The 18,517-nt window shown below is 53.1% G+C and overlaps 1 protein-coding gene across 3 annotated transcripts in view; it reads right to left on the bottom strand.

Moving 5' to 3' along the window:
- The window catches only part of CCDC88C (coiled-coil domain containing 88C), a 129,600-nt gene that overhangs the window by 53,130 nt on the left and 57,953 nt on the right, over nucleotides 1-18,517 (bottom strand). For all 3 annotated transcript variants that reach the window (XM_079912138.1, XM_079912139.1, XM_079912140.1), the window contains exons 5-10: nucleotides 10,108-10,166; nucleotides 9,249-9,332; nucleotides 6,561-6,701; nucleotides 5,984-6,168; nucleotides 5,261-5,342; nucleotides 4,745-4,903 (exon numbers count right to left, since the gene is read on the bottom strand). In XM_079912138.1, coding sequence (XP_079768264.1) covers nucleotides 4,745-4,903; nucleotides 5,261-5,342; nucleotides 5,984-6,168; nucleotides 6,561-6,701; nucleotides 9,249-9,332; nucleotides 10,108-10,166 — 710 coding nt within the window. The remainder of the gene's footprint in view (nucleotides 1-4,744; nucleotides 4,904-5,260; nucleotides 5,343-5,983; nucleotides 6,169-6,560; nucleotides 6,702-9,248; nucleotides 9,333-10,107; nucleotides 10,167-18,517) is intronic.

Here is an 18,517-nt window from a genome sequence, read left to right as displayed (position 1 = left end):
ACCTCCGTCTGGTTCTGCTGCAGCCCCTTAAGCTTCATAGAGCACCAGCCTGCTTTTAAATTTCTGATTCGAGGAGCGTGGTGGACTGAACCATAAACCAAGCATCAGGTCTGCCCTGCTCTAACTTCTCCTTCTACTGAATTTTATCAAAACTCCTTTAAAGTCATTAGGAAACACAGAGTCCCAAGTGGGAACAGAGGTCTCCCTGCTCAAGGTGATCTTGGCTCCCTGCATTTCAACATTCTCGGCTTACAATGTGATGCCCAGGTGCTGACATGAACTGCCTGAGGCCGGGCGTCCCTCTAGCCCCCATGGCGTCTGAGGCAGTGGCCGCCGTCACCCGCTCCCCCAGCTCCCCTCCCCTGCACCCCTTCTGTCTGCGTGACCCCACCCCTTTTATTTCCTCCTTCCTTGGCAAGGCTGGGGTCCCAGAGGTGGAGAGAGGTATTTCAACGCCACCTTGGTCCACCTCTTCGCCAACTGCGATGCTGGGCAAGTTATTAATTTCTTCTCAGTTTTGTTATCTGAAAAAAGGAGAGGACCTAGACGCTGGCTACTCAACCTCACCAGGCCACCAGGAGGCTTAAATGTGATGATACGGTTTGAGCTTAGCACAGTTAGTTCCTGGTGTGTGGAAGAAGCTGCATAAACACACAGTTATTGCTTCTCATTTAAAACCTCACTGCACCTACCGTGGGCCAGATCATGGGCTGTAAAGGGCCAGAGAGTAAATATTTCTGGCTTCTCGGGCCCTAAGTCTGTCACGACTACTCAGCTCTGCAGGCACAGTTCAACAGCAGCCACGGGCTGTGCGAATGAGCAGGCGCAGCTGTGCTCCAGTGACACTTTACTTATAAGAGCTGATGGTGCTGTCTCCCTCCCTCCCTCCCTCTCTCCCTCTCTCCCTCTCTCTCTCTCCCTCCCTCCCTCTCTCCCTCTCTCTCTTACTCCTCTTCCTCTTTCTCTGCTATGTGAGGACACAACAAGAAAGCAACCGTCTGCAAGCCAAGAAGAGAGCTCTCACCAGAGCCCAACCACCCTGGCACCTAGACCCCAGACCTCCAGCCTCTAGAACTTACGTGGGCCTCTCACTGCCGTGGCCTCTCCCGCTGTGGAGCACAGGTTCCAGACACTCAGGGCCAGTGGCCATGGCTCACGGGCCCAGTTGCTCCGCGCCACGTGGGACCCTCCTGGACCGGGGCACGAGCCTGCGTCCCCTGCATCGGCAGGCGGACTCTCAACCACTGCGCCACCAGGGAAGCCCTGAATGTGGATCTTGATGTTTGAGTATGTTTTAACCTTGCATGATGTCTATACTAACAATGTATGGGTTGTTTAATAAATAAATATTAAAAAAAGAAAAAGAGCTGATGGTGGGTCAGACACAGCCCCGGGACTGATGGTAGTCTGGCCATCTCTGAGCTGGACAATATGGGCACCAAGGGACTCAGCCTCAAGGTCAGGAAGGCACAGATCCTGTCTTCAAGGAGCTGCCAGTGTGGGTGGGAAACAGGGGATGCATCATTACGACACCACGCGATGAGTCTGCCTGGGGGTAAGAAGGGGCCTAAAGGAATGGAGGGCTGGGCTGGGGATGCAGCCCGCAGAGTGTGGCCTGCCCACCCCTCACCGGCCCTCCCTGTGTCAGGGAGAGGCGCTGGGCCGAGGGGCCTCAGGGGGCACCAGCGGACCTGAAGGGGACTCGGTTTGGCCGGAGCAGAGAGTTCCACGGGGGCCAGAGTGGGTGTCAGAAGAAGAGGTGGAGTGTGGACTTTATCCCAAGAGCAACGGGGAGGTGCCTGAGGAGCTCTTAGAAAGGCCACTCTGGCAGCAGCCCAGGCAGATGTGAACGAGAAGAGGCGGGGGCAGAACGGCCAACTCGAATGTTTGTGGAGGGCATTCTGGAATAAAGATGATGTTATTCCTGCGCAGGCACTGGAATAATGGGAACAAGCAACAAGGGAGAAGGCCGGCCGGGCACTGGGACTCACTCTCTGAACATCCGCCTCGGCCAGGGACAGGCTGGGAGGTGGGGAAATGGGCTCTGGAAGAGGGACAGCACCTGGGGCTGCGGGAGCGGGGCGAGAAGAAAGAAGAATCAAGGCCGAGCTGGCTCTGGCTTGAGTACCTGCCTCGGTGGATGGTGAGTCCAGTCTAGAGACAGTATGGGCGGGTTGGAGGGAGGGAGGGACACTGCATTTGGACACGCTGACCTTGAGACAGACTGAGGTCTGGAGTGCGGGAGAAGCCCAGCCCAGAGATGAAGATTTGGGACCTGTTAGCCCGTACGTGCCAGCTAAAGAAGGGGCAGGAGGCAGAGAAGACGTCATGGAGAAAGGCCAGATGGTAGACGCAGAGCAAGATGACCACCACCCGCATGGGCCCAAGAAGACGAAGTTCGGGACTCAGGAAAGCCAGGTGAGTGAAGGGCGGACGGTGGTGGTGTCCAAGCCCACAGAGAGGGTGGGTGAGGGAGGCTGGGAAGTGCCCACTGGACTGGCACAGGAGTCGTGGACCCTGATTCTCAAGCATGGTTTCAGGTGAGCAGAGGGAGAGGCAGACCTGGAGGACTGGGTTAGAAGGTGAGGCAATGAAGGACACAGCTGGTGTTCTCTCCTTTCAGACAGGCTCGGAGAGGGACCGGGGTAGCTCGAGAGGGTCGGGGGAGAGTGGGAAGGGTTTGATTTTCTTTTTAATTAAAGGTGGAAAAAAAAAATTAAAGGTGAGAGCATCCTGAGGATCCTAAGCATGGGACTCAAGTCAACAAATGTATCCTGAGCACCTCCCCCTGCTGAAGATGACAGAGATGTAGTTTCTGACTTCACGAACTGCACTCTGTGGGGAGAGCTGCTGGAACCCCAGAGCACAGGTGAGCGACCCTGCCTGGGGTCAGAGGGGCTTGGCCAGGGCGGAAGTCGAGCTGGGGCCCCATTCCCCAGGCCCAGCCGGATGGGCAGGGCAGACCAAACCGTAGCCCATCTCCCCTCCTGAACCTGGGCACTGTGGGGGGATATCATAAGAATGGGATGTGTGTGTGCACCGCACCCCAGGACTGACCATTAACCCAGCTCCTGACTGCCTTGTCAACAACCCAGCAATCACTGCATGGATTGGTTCCAGGGGCCCCCATCTCTGTGGAGAGCAGCTCGCTAGCGTAAGCTCATTGGAAACGTGCTCCTGTGTCATGAGACGCCAGGGCACAAGGGTCTCAGAGACGCCCAGACCACTCCTCCTTTCACAGATGGGGACAAGACTTGCCCAACACCCACCAAGTTGGTGTGGCAGCTAGGACCGTGCCCTGCTATGTCTCTGCATCTCAGACTACTGTTTCTTTCAGAGCCAGCACAGACCAGGAAGCTGTAACTCCCAGAGAGGAGCAGAGACAGGCCCACCTTATCTTTACCCAGGACACACACGGCACCAATGCGCCTGTCCTCAGTGTTGGGAATTTCAGACAATAACACAACATGGGACAACAGGAATCTCCCAGGCAACCTTTCTGCCTTTGTCCTCCTCCCACGCGGCCCTCTGGACAGCAACCCCCGTGCCCTGACAGCAGTGAGGTGCGACCATGCTTTGCAAAAGCAAGTCAAGGACCACTCCGTGCATCCCCCCCACATAGTCCCCCTGTACCTAGGGGTGCCCACGCCGCTCTCCTCTCCTTGCTGTTTTAATCCTTATGTAAACTAGACTAGGACCCACATGAAAGCCACCAGAAGTTTAAAAACAAAACATGGAAATTTGTGTTCCATATTATTCTAACCAAAATTAACCTCGCCCTCACCCTGAATCCCCGTCCTTTACCTTTCCTCCCACGTGGCACTAATGCATTCTTCCTTCTGTGACAGGCAGCTGTTTCTCAGCGGTGAGACTGGACAGGTTCCGGGAGAGGGCACCTGCGCTGCCTGTCACCCCCCCTGTATGCAGAGGAGCGCCCCTGCATGGCGGCTGTCCACAGCCGTGAACGAGCTCGAGAGCACGGCCGTGCTCCTCTCTCTGCCCTACTGCCCGTCACACCTAACACTGTCTCGTTCCAGAAGAGACAAAAACTCATGCTTCTTCCCCGGGTAGTCGGGTAGGACCCAGGCCCTGCCCTCAGGGCTCTAGGTCCACACGAAGCCTCTGGCTAAGCAGGGCGGATGGCACGTCTGCAGGTGGTTTGCAAGGACAATGCACTGACTCCAATGTGCCACTAACATTCCTCAGGCAACAAACACTCCTTAAGTAGGTCTGAGGAACTCACGGGCCCTGGAGCACAGCCTTCCCCATCCCATCTCCGCCCAGCCCAGGGGCCCCAGGGCCCGTCTACAGCGGGGCAGGAGTTGGGGGGGAGCATGTCAGGGCCAAACAGCCGTCCCCACGCACGCCTGCCAGCAGCTCGGCAGGAGACCTTGAGCAGGGAGAGGGCAACACCAGGGTCCCCGCAACCTGTGTTCAACCCCTTCAAAAGCCACCTAGGTGGCGAGAAGAGACTTGGGGGTTATTTCTTACCGTCAAACAGGCCACTCAGTACGTCCTGACATCCTGATTTCACCCCGCTCGTTAAACCCATCTCCAAACCCAAGACTGGCAACGGGGGCAAAACACCTCATTTCTCAGAAAGGAGAGTCCAGGAACCTGCAGCTGATGCGAGGCAGTCAGGATTGGTGGGCAAAGCATCAGTGACCCCACCTGGATCCTGGCCTCTGTGCCCCCTTCAGCCCTGACACCCTCCCCTGCATCCCCCCGGAGGCTGGGCGCGTACCTCCATGCGGGCCTTGTAGAAGTCCACGTCGTGCAGCTTCTCCCGGCAGCGCACCAGCTCCATCTCTAGCCTCTCCACACGGTTCGCCTTCTCCCTCAGGGCATCGAGCTCGTCGCGATAGGCACGAGCAGACCGGGCGTCAGCCGCCAGCTGGATATTCTGGGAGACAGGCAGAGACAGGGGAGCCTAGCTTAGGGCACCCCTCTGGGGAGGGAAGAGGGGGCCAAGTCTCTGAAGCGCAGTGTTTCGAGGACATCTCGGTGGCCAAGGGGCTCCACGTGCAGGCCACCGCGTGGGGTCCCCGCTCGTTGTCACTAAGAAACAGTCACCCCCTCAGCCGTTCTCAGGACAACCGGCTCTCGGGCAGTGTTACTTTGAGCGGGAAGGAAACAGAAGCCTTTGCTGGAAGCTCCCCCTGCTGCATGCCCGAACCCCTGGGCCACAGCTACCGGGGAGCCCCAGCCCCGCCCCGTCCCCTCGACATACGCGGACACACAGACAGGCCTCCCCGCTCACCTCCTGCTTGACTTTCTGCAGCTCCAGCACCAGCTGATCTACCTCATGCCTGGTGTCCACAAGCTGCTCTGTCTTCTCCTCCCTGGGGGCGATTCGGAGCGAGTGTGGTGAAGGGGCCTGCCCGCCACCCTGCAAGCCCCCAGCAGGAAAAGGAAAGGGAACTGCGCTTCTGGGGATGAGGAGGGGAACAGCACGTGGGGCTTGCAGAAACGTTCCTGACTCAAAGTCTTTTCCATTTTTAACTTTTCAATGCCCACCCTCAAACTGCGTCCACTGGGCCGCGGGCTTCCCTCTGGGGGAACAGGGGTAAGGAGACCCCGGCTGCAGTGACACCACTTCACTGCCAGGCAGGCAGCAGGGCCCACTGGTGACGAGGTGGAGGCGGGCAGTTGCCGAGGTGATGGGCAAAGTGGCATATTCACCAGCTGCGGGCAATGGGGACGGCTCACCAGACGGGGGCCAGCCACATCCTCCCTCCAGCCAAAAACCATACCAGTGGGTGGTCATCTAAGCCCAGACGGCCTGAGCCCTAGAGACCTGGTAGAACCCCTCCTGGTACAGGCCCGGGAAGGGTCGCCAACGGCGCTCAGGGCGGAGCCCAGCTAACTCTATAGGGCCCAAGTCAGAGCTCTCCTGTCCGCCGCACCACACGTGCTAGAAACGGGTGTTCGTGACACACAGTGCAAGAGCAGAACCAACAGCCCAGCCGACCGGAGGACTCACAGCTCCTGCCTGACGCGGCGCAGCCTGGCCTTGGTGTCCGCCAGCTCCACGGCCAGGTGCTGCTTGTCCTCGCTGGACAGGCTGCTGGTGGGGCTCGGGGTGGACTCGGCGCTGGAGGACTTGAGGGGGCTGGGCGGGTGCTGGGCCTGGAGGTAGTCCCGCTCCTGGGTGAGGTCCACGATCAGCTGCAGCGGGGCGGGCAGGGGAAGGGAAGGAGCGCTTGCACCCGAACTTGGGGCACAGTGGTCAGCGGACCAGAAGGAAGTAAGAGGCGTCGGCCGAGACTGAGAAACCAGGAGGCAGCAGGAGTAACGGGATGTCAAAAGGAGCACGTGAACGAGGAGGGTCTCTGAGCTCCACGTTCGATGAACGACTAAATGCCTTCCCGCGGGGCTCTCGGAGGCGACCGCTGGCTGCAGGGCAAGTGCCTGGCTCCCACCGCCAACAGAAACCAGAGAGACAGGACCAGGGGGCAGCAGGCTTGAGACGAAGAGTCAGGACGAGGAGGGTGGCCGCGTGGCCAGGGCCCAGGCGTCCCTCCCAGGCCTGCCAGTCCACCACCCACCCGCAGACGCACCTCCGTGCACTCGTCCCTCTCGTCGATGAGCCGCCTGAGGTGGAAGACCATGTTCCTCGACAGGGCCTCCAGCTCCTCCGGGGCCACGTCCGGGAGCTCCAACCACTGCAGGTCGAACACATTCTCCTGGTTGTGGGTCACCTGCGGGCACAGGTCAGGCGCTGCAGAGGTAGGCAGGGCACGGCCGGGGGTTCCGGGAGCTCCCCGACCCCGCAGCCAGGGGGTGGGGTCACAGCTGACCCGGCCCCCTGACGTCATTCACCCTCACTGACAGATCTTCCGTGGAGAGCAGGGGGCTCCTCAAGCGAGTGCAGACGCCCCTCAGCGAAGTCCCACCAGCACAGGTCAGGCCGGGCGTTAAGTCAGTCTCAACACCGGCTCCAAGAGGACACGGATTTGTTTAATACCAGAGGGCTCTCCTTATAATACAGTATTTCCCTAAAAATATACTGCCCTCAGATATGCTTACCGAAGCGCCAATTTACAACACAAAGAAGGTAAGTCCTAGGGATGCCACGGGTGCAAAGAGGGACTATGTGTTAAAAGAAGATAGAAGCTAATGCGAATATGGCAAATGTCAAAAATCTTATGTTGGAATGTTGGGTGCATAACGATCCTACATTGCTTTTGGGGAAATACTTCATCGTCTAAAACAATTTTCAGGTAAGCCTGTATCTCATCCCCACAGGCCACAGAAGACCTCCTGGATCTTCCCTTTTCATCAGGTGTGAGCGGAGGCCCATGGCTACGTCTACAGCGGGCAGCCTCTGCAACGACTCTGCCGACCTGACCTTCTCAACCCGACACCCCCAGACCAGCCGGAGGAGGCAGAAGATCACATTTTGAGTCCCCATCCTTCCAGTTTGGGAAGGTGAGTATTAGCACACTCAAGCCTCAACAGGGGAAAACGAAAAGAAACCAGGGATATCCCCTCAGAGAGGCACACCAAAAAAAGTTCTTAAGTTTTTCAGAGCAGTATATGGAGAGAGAGACTAGTTTAAAAACAAAGAAACAAAGACAGGGCCCTTCGGTTTCTCAAAAGACACCTGCTTTCTTACCTCTCCTCCCTTACGAAGAAAAGCTGGGATTCAGTAAATCTCCAAGAATGAGGAGAAATCTCACCCCACTGTATGGGGCACCCTAAAGGCCCAGAACTGGGGTTGAGAGGCCGGGTTCCAGGCCTGCTCCATACCAGTGTTTGGGAAAGGTCTATGGAAAGGGGGTCCAGGGGTGCAACCACAGCTGCACACCAGTAACTCAAGGAGCTTGTAATTAAAGGCTTATGGTCCTGCTCCCAATTCTGACGCAATGGATCTCCCGTGGGGCCCGGGCACCTGGATGTTTAAGAAGCACCCAACTGGGCTTCCCTGGTGGCGCAGTGGTTGAGAGTCCGCCTGCCGATGCAGGGGACACGGCTCTGCAACGGGAGAGGCCACAACAGCGAGAGGTCCGCGTACAGCAAAAAAAAAAAAAAAAAAAAAAGAAGCACCCAACTAATTCTGAAGTTCTGTTCCCACAGCCAGTCACCGAACTTGATAATCTCGCAGGGCTTCTTTTTTGGGTGCATGCTTTTTAAAAAAAAATATCCTGCTGGCTGAACAGGGAAGGGGAGACAGTGAGTAGCACAGACTTAGCTAGTCTCGAGGACCTAGTCCTCAGATACATCTTCAAAACACACGGACACACGAGGAAAGTTAAAAGGCAGAATGGTGCTTAGGCTAACAGGTCACTGACACGAATGGTTGAGAATATTTCCTACAAGCCTGACGGGCTTTGCTGGACCCTCTACCTGCCATATGCTGCATCCACCTCCTCCTTCAAATCCTGACTCAGAGTCTGCAACCCACAGTGCCCTAGCCGGCTGCGGGAGCCCAGCAGGCTGTCCCCAGAGCCGGCGTGGGGAGCTCTGTGTTCAGCTGCCTCTGCCAGTTACACACCTGCTCCTACGTGCTCCTGCTCATGTCTTTTTCATGCATTTATCTCATCTGTCCAATTAGATGGAAGGCTGCACCATACCTCCTAAGATGATTAAAACGTACAAGGCTTCTTTTGGAGGAGGGTGGGGTGGAGGTCAGGGAACTAACTTTCAGGCGGGTGCTTGGTTTCCAGGGCAACTACCCCTTCAGTTGATACCACCTCTGCCAAAGTCAACAGGCGGAGGGGCTGCCCTTAGTGCAGAGCCCTCCTGACCCCACCCAGGGGGCCGAGTCTCCGGATACAGCCCTCTGGGACTCGCTGGTTTTTAACTTCCCAAGGGGCGGCAGCTGTTTCTCTGCCACGTCACTGACAGAAGCAGTGAATCTCTCTCTCCAAGGATCAACCATTTGAAGCAGGGTGACATTTGCCAGGATACATTTTCAGGGACTGTAAATCAAATTCTGAGCCTAAACCACTTGACAGCTCTTAAAAATAGTCTGAGTCCATATTAGGCAAGAAGAAGAGGCACAAGAAGACTTGATTGAAGTCTCTGAAAAAGTTTTTTTCATTTTAGCCGCCACTTTATTTTAGCTTGCTAACAGCCACCTTTCCAAATCGAATCAATTTGCCTGTAGTGTCTGAAACCTAAAATTAGCAAAATCATTAATGGGGGATGTGCTCTTTAGACTTTTCACTGGTGGAGAGGGCCTGCCTGCTGGATGCCATGGGAGCAATGGTCCACGGCTAAGCCCCACAAAGCTCCCCACCTACCTCCTGTATATGGGCCACGATCCCGGCCTGTGTCTCAATGTCCAGCTGTTTGATTCTTTCGATAAATTCCTCTTTCCTCTCACACTGTGGAGGGTTACAAGTGTTAATGAAAGTGTTTTACAAGGGCAACCTGGGGCCACCAGAGCCACAGCAATAGTTTCAAAAGGAGACACCTACCCCAACCCTGGCTTTTTCTCCTATAATCAAGAGTGCTCTGCCCTCCTACCAGCCAGCCCCTCACAACTGAGGTTTCTCTAGAAGCGGCTCAGACTACCTATATCATAATCACCTCTGTCGGGGGGTTGTCTTTAAAAACACCAGGGTGGGGTTGGGACACAGACAAGCTTTCCAGGGGATTCTTAAACAAGTAAAGATCAAGAACAGCTGGTTTAGGGCAGCACTTGGTAAACTTCATCTGTAAAGGGCCAGATGGTAAAACAAAAAATATCTTCGACTGGACAGGCCATGGGTCTCAGCTCTGCTGGTGTAGTGTGAAAGCAGCCACAAGTAATATGTAAAGGAATGAGCATGGCTATGTCCCCCTAAAACTTTATTTACAAAAATAGGTGGCAGGTCAAATTTGGCCCACAGGTTGTGTGCTGATCCTTGCTCTAGATGTTCCTACACTGGGGACAATCTGCGAATGGCACCCGGCCCCAGGGATCCCCACCTGGCCTCTTGCCCAAGGTGCTAGAAATGGTTGCCGCCTAAGTCGGTGTCACGTCTCTCGCAGGAACCCTGCGACCTTCCATCCTATTGGGCTGAAAGCAGCTGCACGCCTACCTCACCCAAGGGGGTGTTTTATCCCCACAAACCCAAACCTAAGAGCCCTCCTCTCTGCCCCCTGCCCAATCCCTACCTGAACAGCACAGCCCAGCACCAACAGCAGCACCTTCTTAATCTCCTCCATACTCTTCCCTAAATCAAAAGAGCAACATAGTTAATTACACTCAACTGTTTGTAAACTTTCACTAGTGATATATACATATCTGCTGCAGGGGAAAAAAAACCAAATAAGCTAAGAAAACCCTCTCTACCCAGCGAGATGCACTTAAGGTGTACACACTCCATCTGTTTTCTCCATATGGGTTTGTTTTTTTCTTAAACCAAATGAGAATGCTGTTCATAACTATTTGTGGCCCTTTTCCGTTCACATATATCATAAAATCTTTCCACGATAATTAATGAACGTGAGCATCGCTTTTTAGTGTGTGCGGTAAGCAAAGTACAATGGATGAGAACAGTCCCCACAGGAAAATACTCAATCGAGTCTGAAATAAGAATGGACACAAACTTGCCCTTCCATCCTGCAAGATCTCAAACAGATGAAGGAGAAGAGTAAAGCAAACCTCCATGCTCAGCACCCGCTTCACGTTACCAGCATTTTGCACGTTTATTCCATCTCCTCCTCACCACCGCCGCCTTTGTTTCTCAATGTCTGGCTGGAGCATCCCTCAAAGCAAGTCCCAGACACGACACACACATCATTTTTGATCGTCTCATACTTACTTTGTACAAAGGCCACAAACAAATTCAACCACTCCCTTTCCAGAGATCCGATTTTTCAATATTTTAATCTAAACGATGCTACAAAGAACATCTTACAGCTAATTCTTTATGGCTATCCTGACTCCCGCCTTCAGGATAAACTCATCTTTCAAGCTTTTCCTACTTCCAAACTGCCCTGCAGAAAGGCTCCGCCATTTTTCTCTCTCACAACCAATACACCGTAAGTCCCGCTTCCCCGTGCCCAGACCAGCACGGCTTTACTACTCCTTCTCAGCTTTGCCAATCAGGCCAAAAACTCGTATTTCATCATTTTACACTGTGTCTTTTCCATTATGCTTGAGGCCAAATGCGTCTTCATCTGTTTATCGGTTTCAGTCACTCAAATAAACAGAGTCAGGATACAGGAGCTCCAGACCTGAGGTGGTCACCAGGAGGCCTGTGACGGGAACAAGCCGTACTGTTTCCCAGTCTCAGTTTCCACATCTGTGGAAGGGAGGCAGCTGGCCTGGGCGACGTGCAGGGTGCCCTTCGGGTGAGAAGCTCTACGGTTTTCTGCCCTTTTCATAATATCCTGTTCTCTCTGGGGGAGAAGGGACATGCTAGGAAAAGCACTGTTTTCCTGAAAGGCTTACCAACACCCACTCACATGGTGCTAAAATGGTCCAAGCCTCATCCATGACACCCGGGATGCAGAAAACCAAGCTCACGTCCAAGAGCCAGGGCTGTGGGTCACTCCGGGTCCTTGGGTGTCAGGCGTGTATGGAGTAACATGTGAGCTCATCCTAATACCTCTCACCTGAGAAATAGCTAAAAACAGCTTTTCCTGAGATGACATTATTATGGTCGAGTCTCAGAACTGGGGGCTTGGCATCGCCCTTCCCACCGCGTAGTCTGAAGGTGGGTGGGACGGGCTGGGGGGCTGGACAAAAGGGTCCCTGCAGAGCATTCAGATTCCACACTCTTAAGAGTCAATCGGGTCTGGTGTTGCAGATCAACCCACGATGATCAAACCTTCTCTTTGCTAATAAGCACAGAACTTGACCAATGTTTGAAACAGAAAAATTCTCAAAGACTTCAATGGATTTTTTTTTCCCACCTGAGGCCTTTTATTTGGCCCAAGAGGCTCTAATCCATAGACATAAATACGTGTAACACCACCATGACTCACTTCTCTATTAAGGCTGAGGTGGTGACCAGTCATGGTGTTAGTTCTGACAAAAAGAAAAGGACATACCCACCAGAGTATTAAAAACTCCAATCAGTCTCACCAAAATCTTCCCCTGGCCACAGTGCTCATGCCAGCCCAGGTGGCTGTCCTCACCTCTGTCCCTTCACGGTCAGTCCCCAGATGACTGGCAAGGGACCCTCGTAAGCCCTTTGGTGGATATAACAAGTACAGACCCCTCCCAGCTGTCACCAGGCTCCTCGTCTGCAGTGATTCACCTTTCATAGGCCGTGTACCTGGTGCCGTAGCCAGCAGAGCTGACACACAAGAAGAAAGCATTTTAAAGGCCTTGGATCAGCTCAAACAGAGGTCAGAGTTCACGAAGAATCTTTACGTGCTCTTCCCAGCAAAGGCCCCACAGGACCTAATTATATCATAACTTGAGCAACTCTGATGATCCACTCTCCCAGCCTACAGCAGATGAAAACGGCAAATTAAAAGTGGAAAGGAGCACAAGAAAGGCCCACTGTGAGCAGCGAGGGCATAAGCCGGTTATGGGATAGCAAGGAAGAGACGAGAAACCCTGCACACATGCACGAGGGCTTAAAACTACAGTCTGAGGCTGTTCAGTGAAAGAATGAAGGGCTCTGCTCCCTCAGCATCCTGTAGCTAGACACAATGACAAGCGTGAGTCATTCCTTCATCCCTTCATTCATTCATTTACACCCATCAGAGAGCAAGAAAAAACGAAATCTGGTCCAGAGCGCTGCTGGAAAAGTACGGAATTCCAGTTTGCTAGGTTTTGTAACAGAAGGGGAAAAAGGATTTTAAAAGTAGAGAATTCATTTTAGAAAAATGTTCAGGGAATAATTATTTAAAGTAAGCGTTTTGGTGGTGAACAGGGCACTAGGAAGTTCACCTCTGCCTTCATTCACGTGAAGCAGCGCTGTGCTCATTCTCACCAAGCTAAGTGAATAAAAACATTTGCTATAACAAATGTATCCTGTGCTTTTTATCCCTACACAAATTCCTAGGAAACTTAAAAAAGGAGAGAGAGAGAGACAGAGAGAGAGAGAGACAGAGAGAGAGAGAAAAGCAGAAGTTCCCTCATTGCTCATGGAAAGCTGATGCCCAATTTCTCTCAGGATTTCTACTATTTTTAAAATCTACCAGATTGTGGGTTTTGAATAGTTCGAAAACACATATAAGACTCTCTACTGGGTCCTTGCTGGCAAGGATGGCTCAGTGACACAGTTACACAGGCAAAGAAGAAACAACCCTACAGACAGCTCCCTCCCAAGCACCTACTAGGTGCTGGGTACTTTCTGAGATTATACCCACAATCAACACAGTCCTCTGAGCTCAGACCAAGAAAACCAGCAACTTCTAGAGGAACCCAGAGGAAGGACTAGTCTGCAGTAAGGATCAGTCGAGGCTTCCTAAAGGAAATGACCTCTGAGCTGAGACCCCAGGATGAGGAGAGATCTGGGGGCTCTTCAGGCACAGGGAATGGCATATGCAAAGGCCTAGACACAAGAGAATATGGTGCTTGTCAAATTATAAACGCTTTGTGCTTCAGCTTATTAAAGTGGGTTTTCATGAGAAATGGGAGGCGGGGTAGGAAGCAATGGGGATTTCTGTACCTAGTGAGTCACAAGCAACCAATGGAGGGGGGAGGGCCGAACACATCAGACACCCTTTACACCTACCCACAACCCCGGGGGAATCCCATGACAGCCTGAGCTAACGGTCGAGTCTAAGAAAAATCTTACTTACTTACTTTACTACCTGCTTCCTGGAGTCCTGACACAGAGAAACTCACTCCAGCCTTTCTTAGCATAAATGGAACGCATATAGGCTGACCTAAATTATACATAAAGCTACAGATGTTTGTAGCAATCAGCTTCCAAAACAGAAGGGAAACTGATACCGCACGTGTGATAAAGGTGGACCTGGGGATAGAAATATAGTGGGGCAATTAAAGTACACCAGCCTCTAAAATGTGGAGACTGAATCAGATCAGGATTGGAAAATTTCCTGACTTTCTGATCTTGAGTCTGTGGCAGACTAGTCAATCATAACACTTTCTTACCGAGCCTGGAAGGAGGCCTCAGAATCCTTCTGAACACAGCACTGCCTGATGTAGCCACTGCCTGACACGCGATGAAAGCTGGCACATGAAACAAAACCCAGCTTCCATGCCTGGTACACAATCAGTGGGGTCCTTTTGGCTCTACTCTTTGATTCTCTAAGACGCAGTCATTTGAATGTTCATACATTCTCTGGATACGGAAAATCAATCTTGTGTATAAGTGATCACTGGGGTGTCAAGGTGGGGATTTAGACAAAGGAAGGCAAACAGCCCTTTCCAGGAGGACCACAACCCCAGAGGCCCTCGGTCCGTGAGTCGCCAGCCAGGGTGAGGGTTTAACCCTCTCAGCCTGGAAGGACTGACCCACTGGAGTTAATCCTGCCCTCCACAAGTGCCCTTCACGTCTACAGACCATTACAGCACTTTCATATAACATGCTGTCACTTGACTTAATCCCCAAAGCAATCCCCAAAGGCCAGTATTAGCTCCATGTTACAAACAAGAGGAGGCTCAGACAAGCTGAGCCACAGAACTGAGATTTGGTCACCACCTGCTCTCGCCGAACTCGCTACCATCCCCCTCCCCGAAACTGCCATTGCTTATTTACATTTCCTTCCAGAGCAGGGCTCTCTCTGGTTTAGCTTCTGATCCCAATGCCACAGTGCAGGTCTTTAGCCAGTGTCTGCTGATTGAGTGACTGATGGTAACTGTTAGCATCATGTCCCAGGGAGAAAAGACATTTTCAGTTTCCAATCTTGTTGGGATGGAGATGTGTGTGTGTGTGTATGTGTGTATGTGTGTGTGTGTGTGTGTGGGTGTGTGGGTGTGTGTGCGTATTTTTTTTTTCTTAATAATTCTACATTCTGCTCTCCTCTGACTTACGTGCTGGAGTCAACCACTCACTGTGCTTTCCCTGGTTTCTTAGTTAAAAACCAGTCATTTCATAAGGATGATTGATTATGGGGCTGTCTCATTGATTTGAAAATAGCACTGCACTGAACGTGACCCTGTTTCTCCTCAATGCATAATGACATCTCAAGACTCACCCACAAGGGCACAGTTCTATGGGCCCTCCTGGGGGCTCTGCTTACACTGAGAAAAGCTGTCATTATTTTAACACGGTTACCTTGGGTTCCATGAGGAACAGTGTATACGGTAATTCCTTGCGGGTGGGCACTTAGGGACCCTCCGTAATACCTGTCGCAGGTCATGGGATGGGAGGCAAGCACCTCTACATACCGCCTCACAGCCTGGAGAGCGACTCCTAGGAAACCCTCACTTAGATTTCTTACACGGTTACCCGTGTGACCCCCACCAGGCACTCCCCCATTTATTAGTCATTCAGCAAACAGTTATCACATGTGGACTTCGCAGGCTCAAAGTCACACGTCCGTTTGAAATGATGTGGGGGGCTCCAGAGCGTACCCTGACCCAGGGCCCCATTATCCCACCGTCTCTCCTTCACCCCCCCCAGTCTGCCCCCACCCGCAGGGATCCCTCACACCACCCTGTGTGGGTAACGAGAACCTCTGCCCAGATGCCACAAGGCAGCCACTCCCAGAGAGCAACTTCAACAGCCATGTCAAGCCCCTCAGACAGCGCCATCGTCAAAAATGCCTCCTTAGCCCAGCCTGCCTAGGCCACAGAAGCTGAGAACTAACGCATTCCCTAGCACCAAACGACTGAAGATCAGAAAAGGAGCAGCAACCCCCAGAATGCAGCTTGCGGCCCAGAGTCTGCACCGGCTGGAGGGGAGACGGTGGCAGAGGCAGGAGGTGATCCGAGAAAGGGTCCCTCCCACGCGCCAGGCAGAAAATGCAAAGCCCCAATAGTATCGGTGAACACAGAGACCTTTGACAAATAACAGCTCATTCCTCCTCCTCGGGCAGCCACGGCCACAGAGAGCAGTCCCGCTGGACGCCATGCACGGTCATGCAGCTGGGGAGCCCCCTCTCTGTGTACAGCCCATCACTAGGAGGTGACCAAACAAAGTCTGGTCTCCAGGCAGGTCCCGCGCCTGCTCCGAAGGCTGGCATCTGGCCGTGCTCTAACGATCGCTGTGCTTGCTGCTAACCAAGCTTTTCACGTTCCTGAAAGAGCCAAGCGCTGGCATTCAGCTCAAGGGCCCGGCAACCCCCTGCGCTCTACAGGGACCGGAGAATTCATTTCTCAGCCCGCAGGCAGCACAGAAGCAAGGGAGCAGGCCGCAAGCCGTGCCCCGTGAAATCGCGTGTGGGTGCTTTTCTGAACGTGCTCCCTCCAGGAGAAAACAGGAAGCACGGAGAGGATCGGATGCCTGGCGAGATTAGCTTTTCTTTATTTTCTTACTTCTTCCCTTCTCATTTAAAGGACCTAAGGTTTCTGCAAACACAAAAGTTTTATACATATATATAAACAAGACCAGAATTCAGGAGAAATGAAAAAATAGCCTAGGGTTGGGAAAAAGAACTCAAGAATCACTCATTAACACCTAACGGCAGACCCTCAACCCACCATGTCACTTGGCAAGCAGGGCACTGGGGCGGGCAGAGCCGCAGGAAGGTGGCAGGGGAGGGAAGGCAGCCCGCCCGCTTTCTAAAAGAACAATCTCAGCGGCAGGAAGACCGTTGTAATAAACCAGCCTTGGAGCCCTCTCTCCGGTGCCGGGGTTGGAGGTGAGCCAGCCCCCGGGGGCAGTGGCCATCAGGGGTTGCAGCTCGTCATCAAAAGGCAGAGCGGTGCAGTGAGGGAAGGTTTCCGTGGGTTCCGAGAAGCACTTCAAGGACGCCCTTGATAGGAGAGCAAGTAAATCCTAGAGGGTTAAATATTAAATTCCAAGGAGTTTCAGGAGTTCCGTTTCCCTCTGGCCTTTGAAACCTAAACTTCAGCTGTGACAGAGACTTCCTCCCTGTGCCCTGAGCTTGCTGCTCCTCATGGGACTGCCAGCACACTTCCACTCCTCTGAACTTGTCACACCTGGACACCACCCTCTGCTGCTGTCGAGGGTTCTTTGAGGCCCTGCCACATACGGCCTCCTCCAGGAAGTCTTCCTGACCTGCCCAGGCAGAACTGATTGCCCGCCTTGCACTCTGTGGGAAGCATGCTCGCACTGCTTCTCGCCCTGGAACAGGCTAGTCATGGACACTTTCCTCCCCTCCTGCCCCAACGCAGACTGGGGGCTCCTTGAACAGAGACAGCCTATTCGTCTCCATGGCCACTGCACCCATGGTGGGCATCCGACAGAGAAAGCTGGAGGGGGGCTCGGGCTGAGCTCCTCTGTGAGGAGGAGCGATGCAAGCGCGTTCCCGTCTTCTATTTGGGAGGGTCAGAAACTGGCCTTCTGGTTTCTTTGGTCAGAGCAGCCGGAGAACAGAGGTCTGCAAGAGCTGTGAAGGAACGACATTTACAGAATCTGGGGGCACAGAATCTCAGACTCCTCAAGGTGCTTTCTCTGTCCCTGCAAGCCCCTTCTGTAACCATCACGAGAGAAAAAACTGAGGACGAGGACCAGATCACCAGACAGCAATGAATGGGAGGCTATCCTCAAAGGTTCCAGCTGTATTCACAGACAGGACCCTGTAGGCTGCGAATACGGGATCAGCCCCTCCTTGGACCCAGGAATCTTGCCTGGCATTTAGAACTCAAGAGACACCAGGTAGAATAATGACGGTGGCTGGTCCTCCGGCTTGGAACCAGTGGCTCACTGTCCACATATATAACCATCTGCGTAACTTATGGTAATAAATACATCTTTTACACCACCATGCTGTGTGCCTCTGAATGAGTTCCCTCCCCTCTCTGGGCTGGGTTTCTACACCTACATGGCTCCACCCTTTCCTTTCTAAACAGCTTAGGAGTGGTCAGCAATTCACAAGTCTGAAAACCACAACTGCACTTAGATACAAACCTTGGAAGAAAAAACAGTGCTCTCTTCCAGCATGACTGCTCTATGATTCACTGCAGAAATTAATTTGCTAACACCCTGGCTTCCTGTCAGACAAATCTAGTCTGTTTCGTGTGTGTGGCACAGTGACAGGCCCGGCTGCTGAGAAAACAGAGCCTGAAGTTCTGGCCCAGGCCTTCCCTCATTTTACAGATGCCGCGGACACTGGGATCTCTTGGTTCTTATGTAGAATACGCTCTTCGATAAGCCACGTAAATATGTTTCATGGACGCACAGCTGGCAAGATGGGGGTGCAGGCCGTTTGCAGTGCATCATTACCGGCCTAGGGCAGCCACACACATGGTGTTGGGCAGAGGTCGACTCTCACTTGACCCTGACCACTGACACTTGACCGCTGTACCTGTGACAGCATGTGGTTAACATCTGTAAGGATCACTAGCTTGATGGAAGAGGGAAGTGGGGACAGGAGAGGGAAACGACAAAGTGGGTCTCCAGCGCTTATGCTCTATTTACTCGGCACCTACTACGTGCCAGGCACTGCTCCAGACACTTAGAAGACATTGGCAACAACAACAAAAACCCCCAAGATTCCTGCCGAAGAAAGGGAAGGCAGCGCAGGA

This window comes from Stenella coeruleoalba (genome assembly GCF_951394435.1).
Source record: "Stenella coeruleoalba genome assembly, chromosome: 2".
Taxonomy (NCBI): domain Eukaryota; kingdom Metazoa; phylum Chordata; class Mammalia; order Artiodactyla; family Delphinidae; genus Stenella; species Stenella coeruleoalba.
Note: the sequence above shows the minus strand (reverse complement) of the source record. Positions and strands in the feature narration are given on the sequence as shown.